The sequence below is a fragment of the Taudactylus pleione genome, unplaced genomic scaffold (assembly GCF_031769625.1).
Source record: "Taudactylus pleione unplaced genomic scaffold, aTauple2 ptg001412l, whole genome shotgun sequence".
Taxonomy (NCBI): domain Eukaryota; kingdom Metazoa; phylum Chordata; class Amphibia; order Anura; family Myobatrachidae; genus Taudactylus; species Taudactylus pleione.
Genome location: NW_028285812.1, coordinates 1,600,518 through 1,622,033, shown reverse-complemented (window position 1 = coordinate 1,622,033; position 21,516 = coordinate 1,600,518). Strand labels below are relative to the sequence as shown.

Genomic DNA, 21,516 nt, shown 5'->3' with positions numbered 1-21,516 from the left:
GTGATAGACTATAGCGTTACATTCACCTACTCAGACGCAGTGTGTGATAGGTTATAGCGCTACATACCCTGACTCCTGGGAGAGGTATGTAGGGGGACCGGACCCAGCGTTTTCCAGAGAGCTGTGGCTGAGCCTGCAGAAAATGGCCGCCGGAGACCTTTGAGGGGGCGGGGTCCGAGGAGGAGAGCAGCTCAGAGTGTCCAGACCGCGGTGGAATGGCGCCTTGAGCTGGGGGAGGGGCCGCTGTAATAGGGAAAGGTGACCTCCCCTGGCTGATTTGTGATCACCGGGACGCTAGATTCCCGCACCATATGTACCCTGGTGGTCTAGTGGATCATGCGGTCGACGCCGATGTTCACTCTCAGCAGTCTGTCCCCTGTGACCGGGCTACCGCAAGCTGTAACCCACCTTAGCTATCCCCTGCTTCCGAGTTGCAGTCTGGGGTCCTCCGCGCGGCCGGCTATCAAGGTCCCCGGGAGCCCCCCCGTAAGTACCAAGTGGTGATATGGAGTCGCGGCGCCCGGGGGGGTGATGGAGCGGCAGCACAGACGTCCTGCTGAGCGCTCAGTAATAATGATAAATACAATTAGAAATCATAAAAGTAAAGCTTTGGGCTGCATAAGGCACCTGACACTGTTATACATGTGATCCCAGCTCCTGCCGGACACCAAGCACACTGATTGGCCTCAGGCTCAGGGGCGGGGTTTAGGGGGGAGGGACAATTGCATCCTGGCAGTTGAAAGCTTAACTGTTTGGTGTCTGGTCCTTATCCACCACCTACTGTACACTCCCCATGGTATCCCTGTGGACCCTATGGACCCTGAAGAAGAAATAGATAATAGCATACACTGATGGGTCGGGGGGGGGGGGGGGGGGGCATATAGTAGCATACAGTGAGGCGGGAGCAGCAGGTAGTTGTGTACACTAGGGGGGGAAGAATAGCATACATCTGGTGGGAAGGGTGCATAGAGTAGCATACAGTGAGGTGGGGGCACAGAATGGCATACACTTGGTGGGGCTGGGGGGACATAGAGTAGGTGTCAGTACAATACAGCACACATCATCTCACGCTGGTACCATGTACATGACAATGAGGTCAGTGTACCCCAATGGTCACCACAGTCACCAGGTGTCAGTACAATAAAGCACACGTCATCTCACGCTGGTACCATGTACATGACAATGAGGTCAGTGTACCCCAATGGTCACCACAGTCACCAGGTGTCAGTACAATACAGCACACGTCATCTCACGCTGGTACCATGTACATGACAATGAGGTCAGTGTACCCCAATGGTCACCACAGTCACCAGGTGTCAGTACAATACAGCACACGTCATCTCACGCTGGTACCATGTACATGACAATGAGGTCAGTGTACCCCAATGGTCACCACAGTCACCAGGTGTCAGTACAATACAGCACACGTCATCTCATGCTGGTACCATGTACATGACAATGAGGTCAGTGTATCCAAATGGTCACCACAGTCACCAGGTGTCAGTACAATACAGCACACGTCATCTCACGCTGGTACCATGTACATGACAATGAGGTCAGTGTACCCCAATGGTCACCACGGTCACCATGTGTCAGTACAATACAGCACACGTCATGTCACGCTGGTACCATGTACATGACAATGAGGTCAGTGTACCCCAATGGTCACCACGGTCACCAGGTGTCAGTACAATACATCACACGTCATCTCACGCTGGTACCATGTACATGACAATGAGGTCAGTGTACCCCAATGGTCACCACAGTCACAAGGTGTCAGTATAATACAGCACACCTCATCTCACGCTGGTACCATGTACATGACAATGAGGTCTGTGTACCCCAATGGTCAGCACAGTCACCAGGTGTCAGTATAATACAGCACACGTCATCTCACGCTGGTACCATGTACATGACAATGAGGTCAGTGTACCCCAATGGTCAGCACAGTCACCAGGTGTCAGTACAATACAGCACACGTCATCTCACGCTGGTACCATGTACATGACAATGAGGTCAGTGTATCCCAATGGCCACCACAGTCACCAGGTGTCAGTACAATACAGCACACGTCATCTCACGCTGGTACCATGTACATGACAATGAGGTCAGTGTACCCCAATGGTCAGCACAGTCACCAGGTGTCAGTACAATACAGCACACGTCATCTCACGCTGGTAGCATGTACATGACAATGAGGTCAGTGTACCCCAATGGCCACCACAGTCACCAGGTGTCAGTACAATACAGCACACGTCATCTCACGCTGGTACCATGTACATGACAATGAGGTCAGTGTACCCCAATGGTCGCCAGTCACCAGGTGTCAGTACAATACAGCACACGTCATCTCACGCTGGTACTATATACATGACAATGAGGTCAGTGTACCCCAATGGTCACCACAGTCACCAGGTGTCAGTACAATACAGCACACGTCATCTCACGCTGGTACCATGTACATGACAATGAGGTCAGTGTATCCCAATGGTCACCACAGTCATCAGGTGTCAGTACAATACAGCACACGTCATCTCACGCTGGTACCATGTACATGACAATGAGGTCAGTGTACCCCAATGGTCACCACAGTCACCAGGTGTCAGTACAATACAGCACACGTCATCTCACGCTGGTACCATGTACATGACAATGAGGTCAGTGTACCCCAATGGTCACCACAGTCACCAGGTGTCAGTACAATACAGCACACGTCATCTCACGCTGGTACCATGTACATGACAATGAGGTCAGTGTATCCAAATGGTCACCACAGTCACCAGGTGTCAGTACAATACAGCACACGTCATCTCACGCTGGTACCATGTACATGACAATGAGGTCAGTGTACCCCAATGGTGACCACGGTCACCAGGTGTCAGTACAATACAGCACACGTCATCTCACGCTGGTACCATGTACATGACAATGAGGTCAGTGTACCCCAATGGTCACCACGGTCACCAGGTGTCAGTACAATACATCACACGTCATCTCACGCTGGTACCATGTACATGACAATGAGGTCAGTGTACCCCAATGGTCACCACAGTCACAAGGTGTCAGTATAATACAGCACACCTCATCTCACGCTGGTACCATGTACATGACAATGAGGTCAGTGTACCCCAATGGTCAGCACAGTCACCAGGTGTCAGTATAATACAGCACACGTCATCTCACGCTGGTACCATGTACATGACAATGAGGTCAGTGTACCCCAATGGTCACCACAGTCACCAGGTGTCAGTACAATACAGCACACGTCATCTCACGCTGGTACCATGTACATGACAATGAGGTCAGTGTACCCCAATGGTCAGCACAGTCACCAGGTGTCAGTACAATACAGCACACGTCATCTCACGCTGGTACCATGTACATGACAATGAGGTCAGTGTATCCCAATGGCCACCACAGTCACGAGGTGTCAGTACAAAACAGCACACGTCATCTCACGCTGGTACCATGTACATGACAATGAGGTCAGTGTACCCCAATGGTCAGCACAGTCACCAGGTGTCAGTACAATACAGCACACGTCATCTCACGCTGGTAGCATGTACATGACAATGAGGTCAGTGTACCCCAATGGCCACCACAGTCACCAGGTGTCAGTACAATACAGCACACGTCATCTCACGCTGGTACCATGTACATGACAATGAGGTCAGTGTACCCCAATGGTCGCCAGTCACCAGGTGTCAGTACAATACAGCACACGTCATCTCACGCTGGTACTATATACATGACAATGAGGTCAGTGTACCCCAATGGTCACCACAGTCACCAGGTGTCAGTACAATACAGCACACGTCATCTCACGCTGGTACCATGTACATGACAATGAGGTCAGTGTATCCCAATGGTCACCACAGTCATCAGGTGTCAGTACAATACAGCACACGTCATCTCACGCTGGTACCATGTACATGACAATGAGGTCAGTGTACCCCAATGGTCACCACAGTCACCAGGTGTCAGTACAATACAGCACACGTCATCTCACGCTGGTACCATGTACATGACAATGAGGTCAGTGTACCCCAATGGTCACCACAGTCACCAGGTGTCAGTACAATACAGCACACGTCATCTCACGCTGGTACCATGTACATGACAATGAGGTCAGTGTACCCCAATGGTCACCACAGTCACCAGGTGTCAGTACAATACAGCACACGTCATCTCACGCTGGTACCATGTACATGACAATGAGGTCAGTGTATCCAAATGGTCACCACGGTCACCAGGTGTCAGTACAATACAGCACACGTCATCTCACGCTGGTACCATGTACATGACAATGAGGTCAGTGTACCCCAATGGTCACCACAGTCACCAGGTGTCAGTACAATACAGCACACGTCATCTCACGCTGGTACCATGTACATGACAATGAGGTCAGTGTACCCCAATGGTCACCACAGTCACCAGGTGTCAGTACAATACAGCACACGTCATCTCACGCTGGTACCATGTACATGACAATGAGGTCAGTGTACCCCAATGGTCACCACGGTCACCAGGTGTCAGTACAATACATCACACGTCATCTCACGCTGGTACCATGTACATGACAATGAGGTCAGTGTACCCCAATGGTCACCAGGTGTCAGTACAATACAGCACACGTCATCTCACGCTGGTACCATGTACATGACAATGAGGTCAGTGTACCCCAATGGTCGCCAGTCACCAGGTGTCAGTACAATACAGCACACGTCATCTCACGCTGGTACTATATACATGACAATGAGGTCAGTGTACCCCAATGGTCACCACAGTCACCAGGTGTCAGTACAATACAGCACACGTCATCTCACGCTGGTACCATGTACATGACAATGAGGTCAGTGTATCCCAATGGTCACCACAGTCATCAGGTGTCAGTACAATACAGCACACGTCATCTCACGCTGGTACCATGTACATGACAATGAGGTCAGTGTACCCCAATGGTCACCACAGTCACCAGGTGTCAGTACAATACAGCACACGTCATCTCACGCTGGTACCATGTACATGACAATGAGGTCAGTGTACCCCAATGGTCACCACAGTCACCAGGTGTCAGTACAATACAGCACACGTCATCTCACGCTGGTACCATGTACATGACAATGAGGTCAGTGTACCCCAATGGTCACCACAGTCACCAGGTGTCAGTACAATACAGCACACGTCATCTCACGCTGGTACCATGTACATGACAATGAGGTCAGTGTATCCAAATGGTCACCACAGTCACCAGGTGTCAGTACAATACAGCACACGTCATCTCACGCTGGTACCATGTACATGACAATGAGGTCAGTGTACCCCAATGGTCACCACAGTCACCAGGTGTCAGTACAATACAGCACACGTCATCTCACGCTGGTACCATGTACATGACAATGAGGTCAGTGTACCCCAATGGTCACCACAGTCACCAGGTGTCAGTACAATACAGCACACGTCATCTCACGCTGGTACCATGTACATGACAATGAGGTCAGTGTACCCCAATGGTCACCACAGTCACCAGGTGTCAGTACAATACAGCACACGTCATCTCATGCTGGTACCATGTACATGACAATGAGGTCAGTGTATCCAAATGGTCACCACAGTCACCAGGTGTCAGTACAATACAGCACACGTCATCTCACGCTGGTACCATGTACATGACAATGAGGTCAGTGTACCCCAATGGTCACCACGGTCACCATGTGTCAGTACAATACAGCACACGTCATCTCACGCTGGTACCATGTACATGACAATGAGGTCAGTGTACCTCAATGGTCACCACGGTCACCAGGTGTCAGTACAATACATCACACGTCATCTCACGCTGGTACCATGTACATGACAATGAGGTCAGTGTACCCCAATGGTCACCACAGTCACAAGGTGTCAGTATAATACAGCACACCTCATCTCACGCTGGTACCATGTACATGACAATGAGGTCTGTGTACCCCAATGGTCAGCACAGTCACCAGGTGTCAGTATAATACAGCACACGTCATCTCACGCTGGTACCATGTACATGACAATGAGGTCAGTGTACCCCAATGGTCAGCACAGTCACCAGGTGTCAGTACAATACAGCACACGTCATCTCACGCTGGTACCATGTACATGACAATGAGGTCAGTACCCCAATGGTCACCACAGTCACCAGGTGTCAGTACAATACAGCACACGTCATCTCACGCTGGTACCATGTACATGACAATGAGGTCAGTGTACCCCAATGGTCACCACAGTCACCAGGTGTCAGTACAATACAGCACACGTCATCTCACGCTGGTACCATGTACATGACAATGAGGTCAGTGTATCCAAATGGTCACCACGGTCACCAGGTGTCAGTACAATACAGCACACGTCATCTCACGCTGGTACCATGTACATGACAATGAGGTCAGTGTACCCCAATGGTCAGCACAGTCACCAGGTGTCAGTACAATACAGCACACGTCATCTCACGCTGGTAGCATGTACATGACAATGAGGTCAGTGTACCCCAATGGCCACCACAGTCACCAGGTGTCAGTACAATACAGCACACGTCATCTCACGCTGGTACCATGTACATGACAATGAGGTCAGTGTACCCCAATGGTCGCCAGTCACCAGGTGTCAGTACAATACAGCACACGTCATCTCACGCTGGTACTATATACATGACAATGAGGTCAGTGTACCCCAATGGTCACCACAGTCACCAGGTGTCAGTACAATACAGCACACGTCATCTCACGCTGGTACCATGTACATGACAATGAGGTCAGTGTATCCCAATGGTCACCACAGTCATCAGGTGTCAGTACAATACAGCACACGTCATCTCACGCTGGTACCATGTACATGACAATGAGGTCAGTGTACCCCAATGGTCACCACAGTCACCAGGTGTCAGTACAATACAGCACACGTCATCTCACGCTGGTACCATGTACATGACAATGAGGTCAGTGTACCCCAATGGTCACCACAGTCACCAGGTGTCAGTACAATACAGCACACGTCATCTCACGCTGGTACCATGTACATGACAATGAGGTCAGTGTATCCAAATGGTCACCACAGTCACCAGGTGTCAGTACAATACAGCACACGTCATCTCACGCTGGTACCATGTACATGACAATGAGGTCAGTGTACCCCAATGGTCACCACGGTCACCAGGTGTCAGTACAATACAGCACACGTCATCTCACGCTGGTACCATGTACATGACAATGAGGTCAGTGTACCCCAATGGTCACCACGGTCACCAGGTGTCAGTACAATACATCACACGTCATCTCACGCTGGTACCATGTACATGACAATGAGGTCAGTGTACCCCAATGGTCACCACAGTCACAAGGTGTCAGTATAATACAGCACACCTCATCTCACGCTGGTACCATGTACATGACAATGAGGTCAGTGTACCCCAATGGTCAGCACAGTCACCAGGTGTCAGTATAATACAGCACACGTCATCTCACGCTGGTACCATGTACATGACAATGAGGTCAGTGTACCCCAATGGTCACCACAGTCACCAGCTGTCAGTACAATACAGCACACGTCATCTCACGCTGGTACCATGTACATGACAATGAGGTCAGTGTACCCCAATGGTCAGCACAGTCACCAGGTGTCAGTACAATACAGCACACGTCATCTCACGCTGGTACCATGTACATGACAATGAGGTCAGTGTATCCCAATGGCCACCACAGTCACCAGGTGTCAGTACAATACAGCACACGTCATCTCACGCTGGTACCATGTACATGACAATGAGGTCAGTGTACCCCAATGGTCAGCACAGTCACCAGGTGTCAGTACAATACAGCACACGTCATCTCACGCTGGTAGCATGTACATGACAATGAGGTCAGTGTACCCCAATGGCCACCACAGTCACCAGGTGTCAGTACAATACAGCACACGTCATCTCACGCTGGTACCATGTACATGACAATGAGGTCAGTGTACCCCAATGGTCGCCAGTCACCAGGTGTCAGTACAATACAGCACACGTCATCTCACGCTGGTACTATATACATGACAATGAGGTCAGTGTACCCCAATGGTCACCACAGTCACCAGGTGTCAGTACAATACAGCACACGTCATCTCACGCTGGTACCATGTACATGACAATGAGGTCAGTGTATCCCAATGGTCACCACAGTCATCAGGTGTCAGTACAATACAGCACACGTCATCTCACGCTGGTACCATGTACATGACAATGAGGTCAGTGTACCCCAATGGTCACCACAGTCACCAGGTGTCAGTACAATACAGCACACGTCATCTCACGCTGGTACCATGTACATGACAATGAGGTCAGTGTACCCCAATGGTCACCACAGTCACCAGGTGTCAGTACAATACAGCACACGTCATCTCACGCTGGTACCATGTACATGACAATGAGGTCAGTGTACCCCAATGGTCACCACAGTCACCAGGTGTCAGTACAATACAGCACACGTCATCTCACGCTGGTACCATGTACATGACAATGAGGTCAGTGTATCCAAATGGTCACCACGGTCACCAGGTGTCAGTACAATACAGCAGACGTCATCTCACGCTGGTACCATGTACATGACAATGAGGTCAGTGTACCCCAATGGTCACCACAGTCACCAGGTGTCAGTACAATACAGCACACGTCATCTCACGCTGGTACCATGTACATGACAATGAGGTCAGTGTACCCCAATGGTCACCACAGTCACCAGGTGTCAGTACAATACAGCACACGTCATCTCACGCTGGTACCATGTACATGACAATGAGGTCAGTGTACCCCAATGGTCACCACGGTCACCAGGTGTCAGTACAATACATCACACGTCATCTCACGCTGGTACCATGTACATGACAATGAGGTCAGTGTACCCCAATGGTCACCAGGTGTCAGTACAATACAGCACACGTCATCTCACGCTGGTACCATGTACATGACAATGAGGTCAGTGTACCCCAATGGTCGCCAGTCACCAGGTGTCAGTACAATACAGCACACGTCATCTCACGCTGGTACTATATACATGACAATGAGGTCAGTGTACCCCAATGGTCACCACAGTCACCAGGTGTCAGTACAATACAGCACACGTCATCTCACGCTGGTACCATGTACATGACAATGAGGTCAGTGTATCCCAATGGTCACCACAGTCATCAGGTGTCAGTACAATACAGCACACGTCATCTCACGCTGGTACCATGTACATGACAATGAGGTCAGTGTACCCCAATGGTCACCACAGTCACCAGGTGTCAGTACAATACAGCACACGTCATCTCACGCTGGTACCATGTACATGACAATGAGGTCAGTGTACCCCAATGGTCACCACAGTCACCAGGTGTCAGTACAATACAGCACACGTCATCTCACGCTGGTACCATGTACATGACAATGAGGTCAGTGTACCCCAATGGTCACCACAGTCACCAGGTGTCAGTACAATACAGCACACGTCATCTCACGCTGGTACCATGTACATGACAATGAGGTCAGTGTATCCAAATGGTCACCACGGTCACCAGGTGTCAGTACAATACAGCACACGTCATCTCACGCTGGTACCATGTACATGACAATGAGGTCAGTGTACCCCAATGGTCACCACAGTCACCAGGTGTCAGTACAATACAGCACACGTCATCTCACGCTGGTACCATGTACATGACAATGAGGTCAGTGTACCCCAATGGTCACCACAGTCACCAGGTGTCAGTACAATACAGCACACGTCATCTCACGCTGGTACCATGTACATGACAATGAGGTCAGTGTACCCCAATGGTCACCACGGTCACCAGGTGTCAGTACAATACATCACACGTCATCTCACGCTGGTACCATGTACATGACAATGAGGTCAGTGTACCCCAATGGTCACCAGGTGTCAGTACAATACAGCACACGTCATCTCACGCTGGTACCATGTACATGACAGTGAGGTCAGTGTACTCCAATGGTCACCACAGTCACCAGGTGTCAGTACAATACAGCACACGTCATCTCACGCTGGTACCATGTACATGACAATGAGGTCAGTGTACCCCAATGGCAACCACAGTCACCAGGTGTCAGTACAATACAGCACACCTCATCTCACGCTGGTGCCATGTACATGACAATGAGGTCAGTGTACCCCAATGGCCACCACAGTCACCAGGTGTCAGTACAATACAGCACACCTCATCTCACGCTGGTACCATGTACATGACAATGAGGTCAGTGTACCCCAATGGTCACCACGGTCACCAGGTGTCAGTACAATACAGCACACGTCATCTCACGCTGGTACCATGTACATGACAATGAGGTCAGTGTACCCCAATGGTCACCACGGTCACCAGGTGTCAGTACAATACAGCACACGTCATCTCACGCTGGTACCATGTACATGACAATGAGGTCAGTGTACCCCAATGGTCACCACAGTCACCAGGTGTCAGTACAATACAGCACACGTCATCTCACGCTGGTACCATGTACATGACAATGAGGTCAGTGTACCCCAATGGTCAGCACAGTCACCAGGTGTCAGTATAATACAGCACACCTCATCTCACGCTGGTACCATGTACATGACAATGAGGTCAGTGTACCCCAATGGTCACCACAGTCACCAGGTGTCAGTACAATACAGCATACGTCATCTCACGCTGGTACCATGTACATGACAATGAGGTCAGTGTACCCCAATGGTCAGCACAGTCACCAGGTGTCAGTACAATACAGCACACGTCATCTCACGCTGGTAGCATGTACATGACAATGAGGTCAGTGTATCCCAATGGCCACCACAGTCACCAGGTGTCAGTACAATACAGCACACGTCATCTCACGCTGGTACCATGTACATGACAATGAGGTCAGTGTACCCCAATGGTCAGCACAGTCACCAGGTGTCAGTACAATACAGCACACGTCATCTCACGCTGGTACCATGTACATGACAATGAGGTCAGTGTACCCCAATGGTCACAACAGTCACCAGGTGTCAGTACAATACAGCACACGTCATCTCACGCTGGTACCATGTACATGACAATGAGGTCAGTGTACCCCAATGGTCACCACAGTAACCAGGTGTCAGTACAATACAGCACATGTCATCTCACGCTGGTACCATGTACATGACAATGAGGTCAGTGTACCCCAATGGTCGCCAGTCACCAGGTGTCAGTACAATACAGCACACATCATCTCACGCTGGTACCATATACATGACAATGAGGTCAGTGTACCCCAATGGTAACCACAGTCACCAGGTGTCAGTACAATACAGCACACGTCATCTCACGCTGGTACCATGTACATGACAATGAGGTCAGTGTAACCCAATGGTCACTACAGTCACCAGGTGTCAGTACAATACAGCAGCTCTGGGATGTGGGGGATGGGAGATTTGCTGTATGAATGTGGAGCCATCATGTCACCATGAGTCTCAGGAACGTCTCCAGCACTTTGGCTGTCATGAAGAATTCAGGCTGTCCTGGGGGTAAGGTCGGTCCTCTCAGTTCTAGAAGGATGGACCTAATAGAGTGGCCGCTGTGTATTACGTACGGCTCCTGGTAGCAGATAATCCTTACTCACTGCTATGTCCTACACTCAGGAGACCTCCCCAGTCATTACCGGTTTCCTCAAATTGCCCAGGAAGGGGGACATCGGCATCTTGGTAGAATGTTGTAATCCTTGTCCCGTCTGTGTGTTCCACGATCACCGTCCCGTCCGGTGTCACTAACATCACCACCTGATCTTCTCTTGTGGTCATCACCTGGGGTAAGAAACAAATGTGGCAGAATTATTATTACAGCAATAAACGGCATTCTAGCGTATCACCAGTTTCTACCCATTATTTGCTAATACCCGCCTTGTAACCAAGAGTGAGGGGACCACGGCGGGGTGGGCAGAGTGACACAATGGCGCACAAGGCACCAATACTGTGTGAGTCATGGTGGGGGGACTGGGGCTTAATTAGATGTGTGAGCACTACAATATATCCTAGTTACAGCGCCATCATTTAATTCTGCTAATCCTGCCCCACATCGCCAATCACTATGTTCTGCAGATGATGTCATGTACTGTACTATTTCCTGTATGTAACACTCCACCTGCCCCCCCACAGTGTACTGTACTATTTCCGGTATGCAACACTCCACCTGCCCCCTCATATTACTGTACTGTACAATTTCCTGTGTGTAGCACTCCACCTGCCCCCTCATATTACTGTACTGTACAATTTCCTGTGTGTAACACTCCACCTGCCCACTCACATTACCGTACTGTACAATTTCCTGTATGCAACACTCCACCTGCCCCCCCACATTACTGTACTGTACTATTTCCTGTATGTAACACTCCACCTGCCCCCTCATATTACTGTACTGTACAATTTCCTGTGTGTAGCACTCCACCTGCCCACTCACATTACCGTACTGTACTATTTCCTGTATGTAGCACTCAGCCTGCGCCTCCCCCCCACATTACACTACTGTACTATTTCCTGTATGTAGCACTCCACCTGCCCCCCCCTCACATTACTGTACTGTACTATTTCCTGTATGTAACACTCCACCTGCCCCCTCATATTACTGTACTGTACTATTTCCTGTATGTAACACTCAGCCTGCCCCCCACATTACTGTACTGTACTATTTCCTGTATGTAGCAGTCCACCTGCCCCCTCACATTACTGTACTATTTCCTGTATGTAACACTCCACCTGCCCCCCCCCCCCCCCAACATTACTGTACTGTACGATTTCTTGTATGCAACACTCCACCTGCCCCCTCACATTACTGTACTATTTCCTCTATGTAACACTCCACCTGCCCCCACCAACATTACTATACTATACTATTTCCTGTATGTAACACTCCGCCAGCCCCCTCACATTACTGTACTGTACTATTTCCTGTATGTAGCACTCCACCTGCCCGCCACATTACTGTACTATTTCCTGTATGTATCACTCCACCAGCCCCCCCACATTACAGTACTGAACTATTTCCTGTATGTAACACTCCACCTGCCCCCCCCTCACATTACTGTACTATTTCCTGTATGTAACAATCCACCTGCCCCCTCACATTACAGTACTGTACAATTTCCTGTATGTAGCACTCCACCTGCCCTCCACATTACTGTACTGTATTATTTCCTGTATGTAACACTCCACCTGCCCCCCCACATTACAATACTGTATTATTTCCTGTATGTAACACTCCACCTGCCCCCTCATATTACTGTACTATTTCCTGTATGTAGCACTCAGCCTGCCCCCCACATTACTGTACTGTACTATTTCCTGTATGTATCACTCCACCTGCCCCCCCACATTACAATACTGTATTATTTCCTGTATGTAACACTCCACCTGCCCCCCCCACATTACAGTACTGTACTATTTCCTGTATGTAACACTCCACCTGCCCCCCCCTCACATTACTGTACTGTACTATTTCCTGTATGTAACACTCCACCTGCCCCCTCACATTACCGTACTGTACTATTTCCGGTATGCAACACTCCACCTGCCCCCTCATATTACTGTACTGTACAATTTCCTGTGTGTAGCACTCCACCTGCCCACTCACATTACCGTACTGTACTATTTCCTGTATGTAACACTCCACCTGCCCCCTCACATTACTGTACTGTACTATTTCCTGTATGTAACACTCCACCTGCCCCCTCACATTACTGTACTGTACTATTTCCTGTATGTAACACTCAGCCTGCCCCCTCATATTACTGTACTGTACTATTTCCTGTATGTAACACTCAGCCTGCCCCCCACATTACTGTACTGTACTATTTCCTGTATGTAACACTCCACCTGCCCCCTCACATTACTGTACTGTACTATTTCCTGTATGTAACACTCCACCTGCCCCCTCATATTATTGTACTGTACAATTTCCTGTATGTAGCACTCCACCTGCCCCCTCACATTACCGTACTGTACTATTTCCTGTATGTAGCACTCCACCTGCCCCCACCAACATTACTATACTATACTATTTCCTGTATGTAACACTCCGCCAGCCCCCTCACATTACTGTACTGTACTATTTCCTGTATGTAGCACTCCACCTGCCCGCCACATTACTGTACTATTTCCTGTATGTATCACTCCACCAGCCCCCCCACATTACAGTACTGTACTATTTCCTGTATGTAACACTCCACCTGCCCCCCCCTCACATTACTGTACTATTTCCTGTATGTAACAATCCACCTGCCCCCTCACATTACAGTACTGTACAATTTCCTGTATGTAGCACTCCACCTGCCCTCCACATTACTGTACTGTATTATTTCCTGTATGTAACACTCCACCTGCCCCCCCACATTACAATACTGTATTATTTCCTGTATGTAACACTCCACCTGCCCCCCCACATTACTGTACTGTATTATTTCCTGTATGTAACACTCCACCTGCCCCCTCACATTACTGTAATAATTCCTGTATGTAGCACTCCATCTGCCCACCACATTACTGTACTGTACTATTTCCTGTATGTATCACTCCACCTGCCCCCCCACATTACAATACTGTATTATTTCCTGTATGTAACACTCCACCTGCCCCCTCACATTACTGTACTGTACTATTTCCTGTACGTAACACTCCACCTGCCCAACACATTACTGTACTGTATTATTTCCTGTATGTAACACTCCACCTGCCCCCCCACATTACAATACTGTATTATTTCCTGTATGTAACACTCCACCTGCCCCCCCACATTACTGTACTGTACTATTTCCTGTATGTATCACTCCACCTGCCCCCCCACATTACAATACTGTATTATTTCCTGTATGTAACACTCCACCTGCCCCCCCACATTACAGTACTGTACTATTTCCTGTATGTAACACTCCACCTGCCCCCTCACATTACTGTACTGTACTATTTCCTGTACGTAACACTCCACCTGCCCAACACATTACTGTACTGTATTATTTCCTGTATGTAACACTCCACCTGCCCCCTCACATTACTGTAATATTTCCTGTATGTAGCACTCCATCTGCCCTCCACATTACTGTACTGTACTATTTCCTGTATGTATCACTCCACCTGCCCCCCCACATTACAATACTGTATTATTTCCTGTATGTAACACTCCACCTGCCCCCTCACATTACTGTACTGTACTATTTCCTGTACGTAACACTCCACCTGCCCAACACATTACTGTACTGTATTATTTCCTGTATGTAACACTCCACCTGCCCCCTCACATTACTGTAATATTTCCTGTATGTAGCACTCCATCTGCCCTCCACATTACTGTACTGTACTATTTCCTGTATGTATCACTCCACCTGCCCCCCCACATTACAATACTGTATTATTTCCTGTATGTAGCACTCCACCTGCCCCCCCACATTACAGTACTGTACTATTTCCTGTATGTAACACTCCACCTGCCCCCCCCTCACATTACTGTACTGTACTATTTCCTGTATGTAACACTCCACCTGCCCCCCACATTACTGTACTGTACTATTTCCTGTACGTAACACTCCACCTGCCCAACACATTACTGTACTGTACTATTTCCTTTACGCAACACTCCACCTGCCCCCCCCCCACATTGCTGTACTGTACTATTTCCTGTATGTAACACTCCACCTGCCCCCCACATTACTGTACTGTACTATTTCCTGTACGCAACACTCCACCTGCCTCCCCCCACATTACTGTGCTGTACTATTTCCTGTATGTAACACTCCACCTGTCCCCCCCACATTACTGTGCTGTACTATTTCCTGTATGTAACACTCCACCTGCCCCCCCCCCACATTGCTGTACTGTACTATTTCCTGTATGTAGCACTCCACCTGCCCCCCACATTACTGTACTGTACTATTTCCTGTACGCAACACTCCACCTGCCTCCCCCCACATTACTGTACTGTACTATTTCCTGTATGTAACACTCCACCTGCCCCCCCCACATTACTGTACTGTACTATTTCCTTTACGCAACACTCCACCTGCCCCCCCCCCACATTGCTGTACTGTACTATTTCCTGTATGTAGCACTCCACCTGCCCCCCCCCCACATTACTGTACTGTACTATTTCCTGTATGTAACACTCCACCTGCCCCCCCCCCACATTACTGTGCTGTACTATTTCCTGTATGTAGCACTCCGCCAGCCCCCCACATTACTGTACTGTACGCAGCACCAGAGAAGCGACTTACCGTCCTGGTCACCGGGTCTGTGGCGAGGTAGGTCCGCAGCGGTTGGAGCTCCAGTCTCTCGGATCCACGGGTCCCTATCTGCTCCCCAGATGGGGTAGTTGTGATCCAGGTTCCAGGTTTTACCCCTGGGACACTTGCAGTGGCTGGCAAAGGGTCAGGTGGGGGAGGCTCTGCCATCTGTGGCCTGGTTGGTGGCGTCACTTTGTAACCCCCTTTCCCTGTAAATAAAACCTAGTGTGAGTGACCAGGCGCTAGTCATTGGCCCCGGGGCCCGTACACAGCATCAGTCTGTTCTAAAACTACAGTAGTGCCCCCCGGAACAAGAGTATATACTATACAATATATTCAGCGTAAAGCCCCACAGTGCCCTGTTATATCAGTAATACCCCTACATTATACATCATAAACATTATATGCTGGGGTCCTGCTTCACATACATCAGGACTGAGGGTATAACAGCTGCGTTTGGCCTGTACACCCCTTTTCTGGTCTCATTACTAAACTGTGTCCCCAAACAACAGCTTCCACCACACACAATACTGGGAATACCTTTCCTGGGCTCAGGAGCTGACTCTCTGGGGTCCAGGGAACCAGTGGATTGTACAACTGGTAAGAAATCAGAGGATGGGGTCTCAGGCACTTCCGTATGTAAGAGGGCGGGGAGACGCTGCTCAACGATGGGGCCTGAATCCGGGCTCTGACTTACAGATCCATCAGGAAAAAGAACCTGGAACATAACAGGATATAACACGAGACTCCTGGGGCAGGTACACAGCACGTGGTATCACAATGTACATTACAGGATATAACAGGAGACTCCTGGGGCAGGTACACAGCACGTGGTATCACAATGTACATAACAGGACATAACACGAGACTCCAGGGGCAGGTACACAGCACGTGGTATCACAATGTACATAACAGGACATAACACGAGACTCCTGGGGCAGCTACACAGCACGTGGTATCACACTGTACATAACAGGACATAACACGAGACTCCAGGGGCAGGTACACAGCACGTGGTATCACAATGTACATAACAGGACATAACACGAGACTCCAGGGGCAGGTACACAGCACGTGGTATCACAATGTACATAGCAGGACATAACATGAGACTCCTGGGGCAGGTACACAGCACGTGGTATCACAATGTACATAACAGGACATAACACGAGACTCCAGGGGCAGGTACACAGCACGTGGTATCACAATGTACATAACAGGATATAACACGAGATTCCTGGGGCAGGTACACAGCACGTGGTATCACAATGTACATAACAGGACATAACACGAGATTCCTGGGGCAGGTACACAGCACGTGGTATCACAATGTACATAACAGGATATAACACGAGACTCCTGGGGCAGGTACACAGCACGTGGTATCACAATGTACATAACAGTATATAACACGAGACTCCTGGGGCAGGTACATAGCACGTGGTATCACAATGTACATAACAGGATATAACAAGAGACTCCTGGGCTGGGTACACAGCACGTGGTATCACAATGTACATAACACGAGACTCCTGGGGCAGGTACACAGCACGTGGTATCACAATGTACATAACAGGATATAACAGGAGACTCCTGGGGCAGGTACACAGCACGTGGTATCACAATGTACATAACAGGATTTAACACGAGACTCCTGGGGCAGGTACATAGCACGTGGTATCACAATGTACATAACAGGATATAACACGAGACTCCTGGGGCAGGTACACAGCACGAGGTATCACAATGTACATAACAGGATTTAACACGAGACTCCTGGGGCAGGTACATAGCACGTGGTATCACAATGTACATAACAGGATATAACACGAGACTCCAGGGGCAGGTACACAGCACGTGGTATCACAATGTACATAACAGGACATAACACGAGATTCCTGGGGCAGGTACACAGCACGTGGTATCATGATTTATTAGCGGAAGGCTGCATGACATCATTTATACCAGGGGTGGACAAAGCGTTGATCGCGAATGACCAGTCAATCGCAGACGCTCAACCATTGCACTGGAGCCAGAGGTGGTTTAAGGGGGAAGACACGCGGCCAGACCCAGGAACTGACACAGCAAATCCTGAGCAGCTATTAGGTAAGTGTAAGTAATATATAGTGAGGCACATTGGAGGGGAAACAGAGGGGCATGTACAGCAAGTGACAGGTTGGCAGGCAGGGGTGACATGTGAGTGACAGGTTGGCAGACATTGGTGGCATGTGAGTGACAGGTTGGCAGGCAAGGATGACATGTGAGTGACAGGTTGGCGGGCAGGGGTGGCATGTGAGTGACAGGTTGGCAGTCAGGGGTAACATGTGGATGAAAAGGTTGGCAGGCAGGGGTGGCATGTGAGTGACAAGGTTGGCAGGCAGGGGTGGCATGTGAGTGACAAGGTTGGCAGGCAGGGGTGGCATGTGAGTGACAAGGTTGGCAGGCAGGGGTGGCATGTGAGTGACAGGTTGGCAGGCAGGGGTGGCATGTGAGTGACCGGTTGGCAGGCAGGGGTGGCATGTGAGTGACAGGTTGGCAGGCAGGGGTGGCATGTGAGTGAAAAGGTTGGCAGGCAGGGGTGGCATGTGAGTGAAAAGGTTGGCAGGCAGGGGTGGCATGTGAGTGAAAAGGTTGGCAGGCAGGGGTGACATGTGAGTGACAGGATGGCAGGCAGGGGTGACATGTGAGTGACAGGTTGGCAGGCAGGGGTGGCATGTGAGTGACAGGTTGGCAGGCAGAGGTGGCATGTGAGTGACAGGTTGGCAGGCAGGGGTGGCATGTGAGTGACAGGTTGGCAGGCAGGGGTGACATGTTGAGTGACAGGTTGGCAGGCAGGGGTGACATTAGTAGCTGTGGGTGTTTACTACATTATCAAGCTATAACACACCCTTTAATTATATTTTGTTAGTTTATGTTTCATTAGCTCAGAGCTCTAAAAAAACATACCACCCAACCATCCCGATTTTTCTGGGACAGGCCCCATACCCCTTGTCGTGTAGCCATGCCCCCTTTTCAGACATGTCATGCCCACTTTTTCAGAAGTCTATCTGTAGAGTGCGATCAAGGAGTCCAAAAGTCTGGCCACCCCTGCCATATACCCTTACAGCCTGGTGAGCAGTGCCCATTACCTATAGTACCAGTACAATACCTGCGTAGCCCCATCCAGCATACACTTTATGACAGCGCCCTCTGCTGTAACGATGCGGGATGTCTCGGAGGTTTCTGGGTCCCTGGTACGTTTATACATTTGGGCGTTCTTCACCTTCACAGGGTAACTTTGTCTGATGAGAAGTCTGTCACCAAAGCGAGCGTCCCCAGCTACCACACCTGGGGGGGAAATTATATCTGATATACACAGAGTCTATATAATGTGTGTTACAGAGAATTAGGCACCACTTGGACAGGTTTAAAAAAGATAGATAGCCCAAGCGCCAGCGATGGTGTGCTGTTGACCCCCCTCCTTGTGTAGATTGCAGCACGCCCACAGGAAGTTTTTGCCACACTTCCAACAACAATAAAGAAATACACAAAAAGTAGGCGGCGTCCAAGAACACACATCAGGGAGTGTATTTATAAACCACCTTTATTTAAGCTACATATCAGTATATATAAACTTTCAAAAATATCAATAAAACTCCCGGGAGTATAAGAATAATTCTATACACACAGCATGTATTTAAATAAATAACATTTCTTCAAATGAAGCACAAAATTACAATTAAAAAATAAACAATCACAATAAAATATCTCTATTATTCTCAAATAGATGGACTGAACATCTGAGCTCTGATGCTTCAAAGAGCCAAGTGAAAATGACCCAGTTAGCAGCAATGTTCTGTATAACTGAGAAAAATAATTTATATTTTCATGTAGCAATGAATTGAGAGCTTAGTGGCCCAATACAACGAAATAGCTGACAGTGTTCCACAATACGCTGTGAATATGCGCTTCCAATGTGATAATGCGGAATGAGAGATCTCAGTTCTCCGCTGTACTCACTCCCCTCTTGGCGGTCCCACTGCTCCAGCGGCTTGCAGATGATGGTAGCTCCAACTCCAGCAGCATAAATATATATATATATTGCACACAAAACCACCGTCTGTCCTGATGGAGAAATCCGTCCGCAGTCCTCCGAGTGTCTCACTCTCAGGAGGCTTCGGGGCTTCAGCTGTGTGTATGATGTGTGAGCGGGAGAGATATGTGGAAATAGTCCCAGGGGATGAGTCTGCGGCAGGAACTGGGTTCAGCTCTTACAAGTGGTCCGTGTCCTCAACTAGTTTCTCCGCACACCGGCGGCTTTCTCAAGAGGCGGAAGTATGAATCTAAGGGTCAGGTCAGAGCTAAATAGCTCAAATAATCAGCTTAATAGATTGACTCCAGATGTTTGTAATTAGAGAGACTCTGGCCCATAAGAACAATATAGAAATGGTTCTTAATCCATACATAACAAGGACCTATTAAGTCAATCTATTAAGCTGATTATTTGAGCTATTTAGCTCTGACCTGACCCTTAGATTCATACTTCCGCCTCTTGAGAAAGCCGCTGGTGTGCGGAGAAACTAGTTGAGGACACGGACCACTTGTAAGAGCTGAACCCAATTGCTGCCGCAGACTCATCCCCTGGGACTATTTCCACATATCTCTCCCGCTCACACATCATACACACAGCTGAAGCCCCGAAGCCTCCTGAGAGTGAGACACTCGGAGGACTGCGGACGGATTTCTCCATCAGGACAGACGGTGGTTTTGTGTGCAATATACATATATATTTATGCTGCTGGAGTTGGAGCTACCATCATCTGCAAGCCGCTGGAGCAGTGGGACCGCCAAGAGGGGAGTGAGTACAGCGGAGAACTGAGATCTCTCATTCCGCATTATCACATTGGAAGCGCATATTCACAGCGTATTGTGGAACACTGTCAGCTATTTAGTTGTATTGGGCCACTAAGCTCTCAATTCATTGCTACATGAAAATATAAATTATTTTTCTCAGTTATACAGAACATTGCTGCTAACTGGGTCATTTTCACTTGGCTCTTTGAAGCATCAGAGCTCAGATGTTCAGTCCATCTATTTGAGAATAATAGAGATATTTTACTGTGATTGTTTATTTTTTAATTGTAATTTTGTGCTTCATTTGAAGAAATGTTATTTATTTAAATACATGCTGTGTGTATAGAATTATTCTTATACTCCCGGGAGTTTTATTGATATTTAAAAAAAAAAATATATATATACTGATATGTAGCCTT

General features: G+C 48.8%; 1 protein-coding gene across 2 annotated transcripts in view; it reads right to left on the bottom strand.

Annotated features, from left to right (window-relative positions):
• Window positions 1–21,516, bottom strand: part of SPAG17 (sperm associated antigen 17) — a 274,579-nt gene that overhangs the window by 27,420 nt on the left and 225,643 nt on the right. For both annotated transcript variants that reach the window (XM_088463601.1, XM_088463602.1), the window contains exons 26-29: window positions 19,413–19,591; window positions 16,805–16,982; window positions 16,256–16,473; window positions 11,663–11,804 (exon numbers count right to left, since the gene is read on the bottom strand). In XM_088463601.1, coding sequence (XP_088319727.1) covers window positions 11,663–11,804; window positions 16,256–16,473; window positions 16,805–16,982; window positions 19,413–19,591 — 717 coding nt within the window. The remainder of the gene's footprint in view (window positions 1–11,662; window positions 11,805–16,255; window positions 16,474–16,804; window positions 16,983–19,412; window positions 19,592–21,516) is intronic.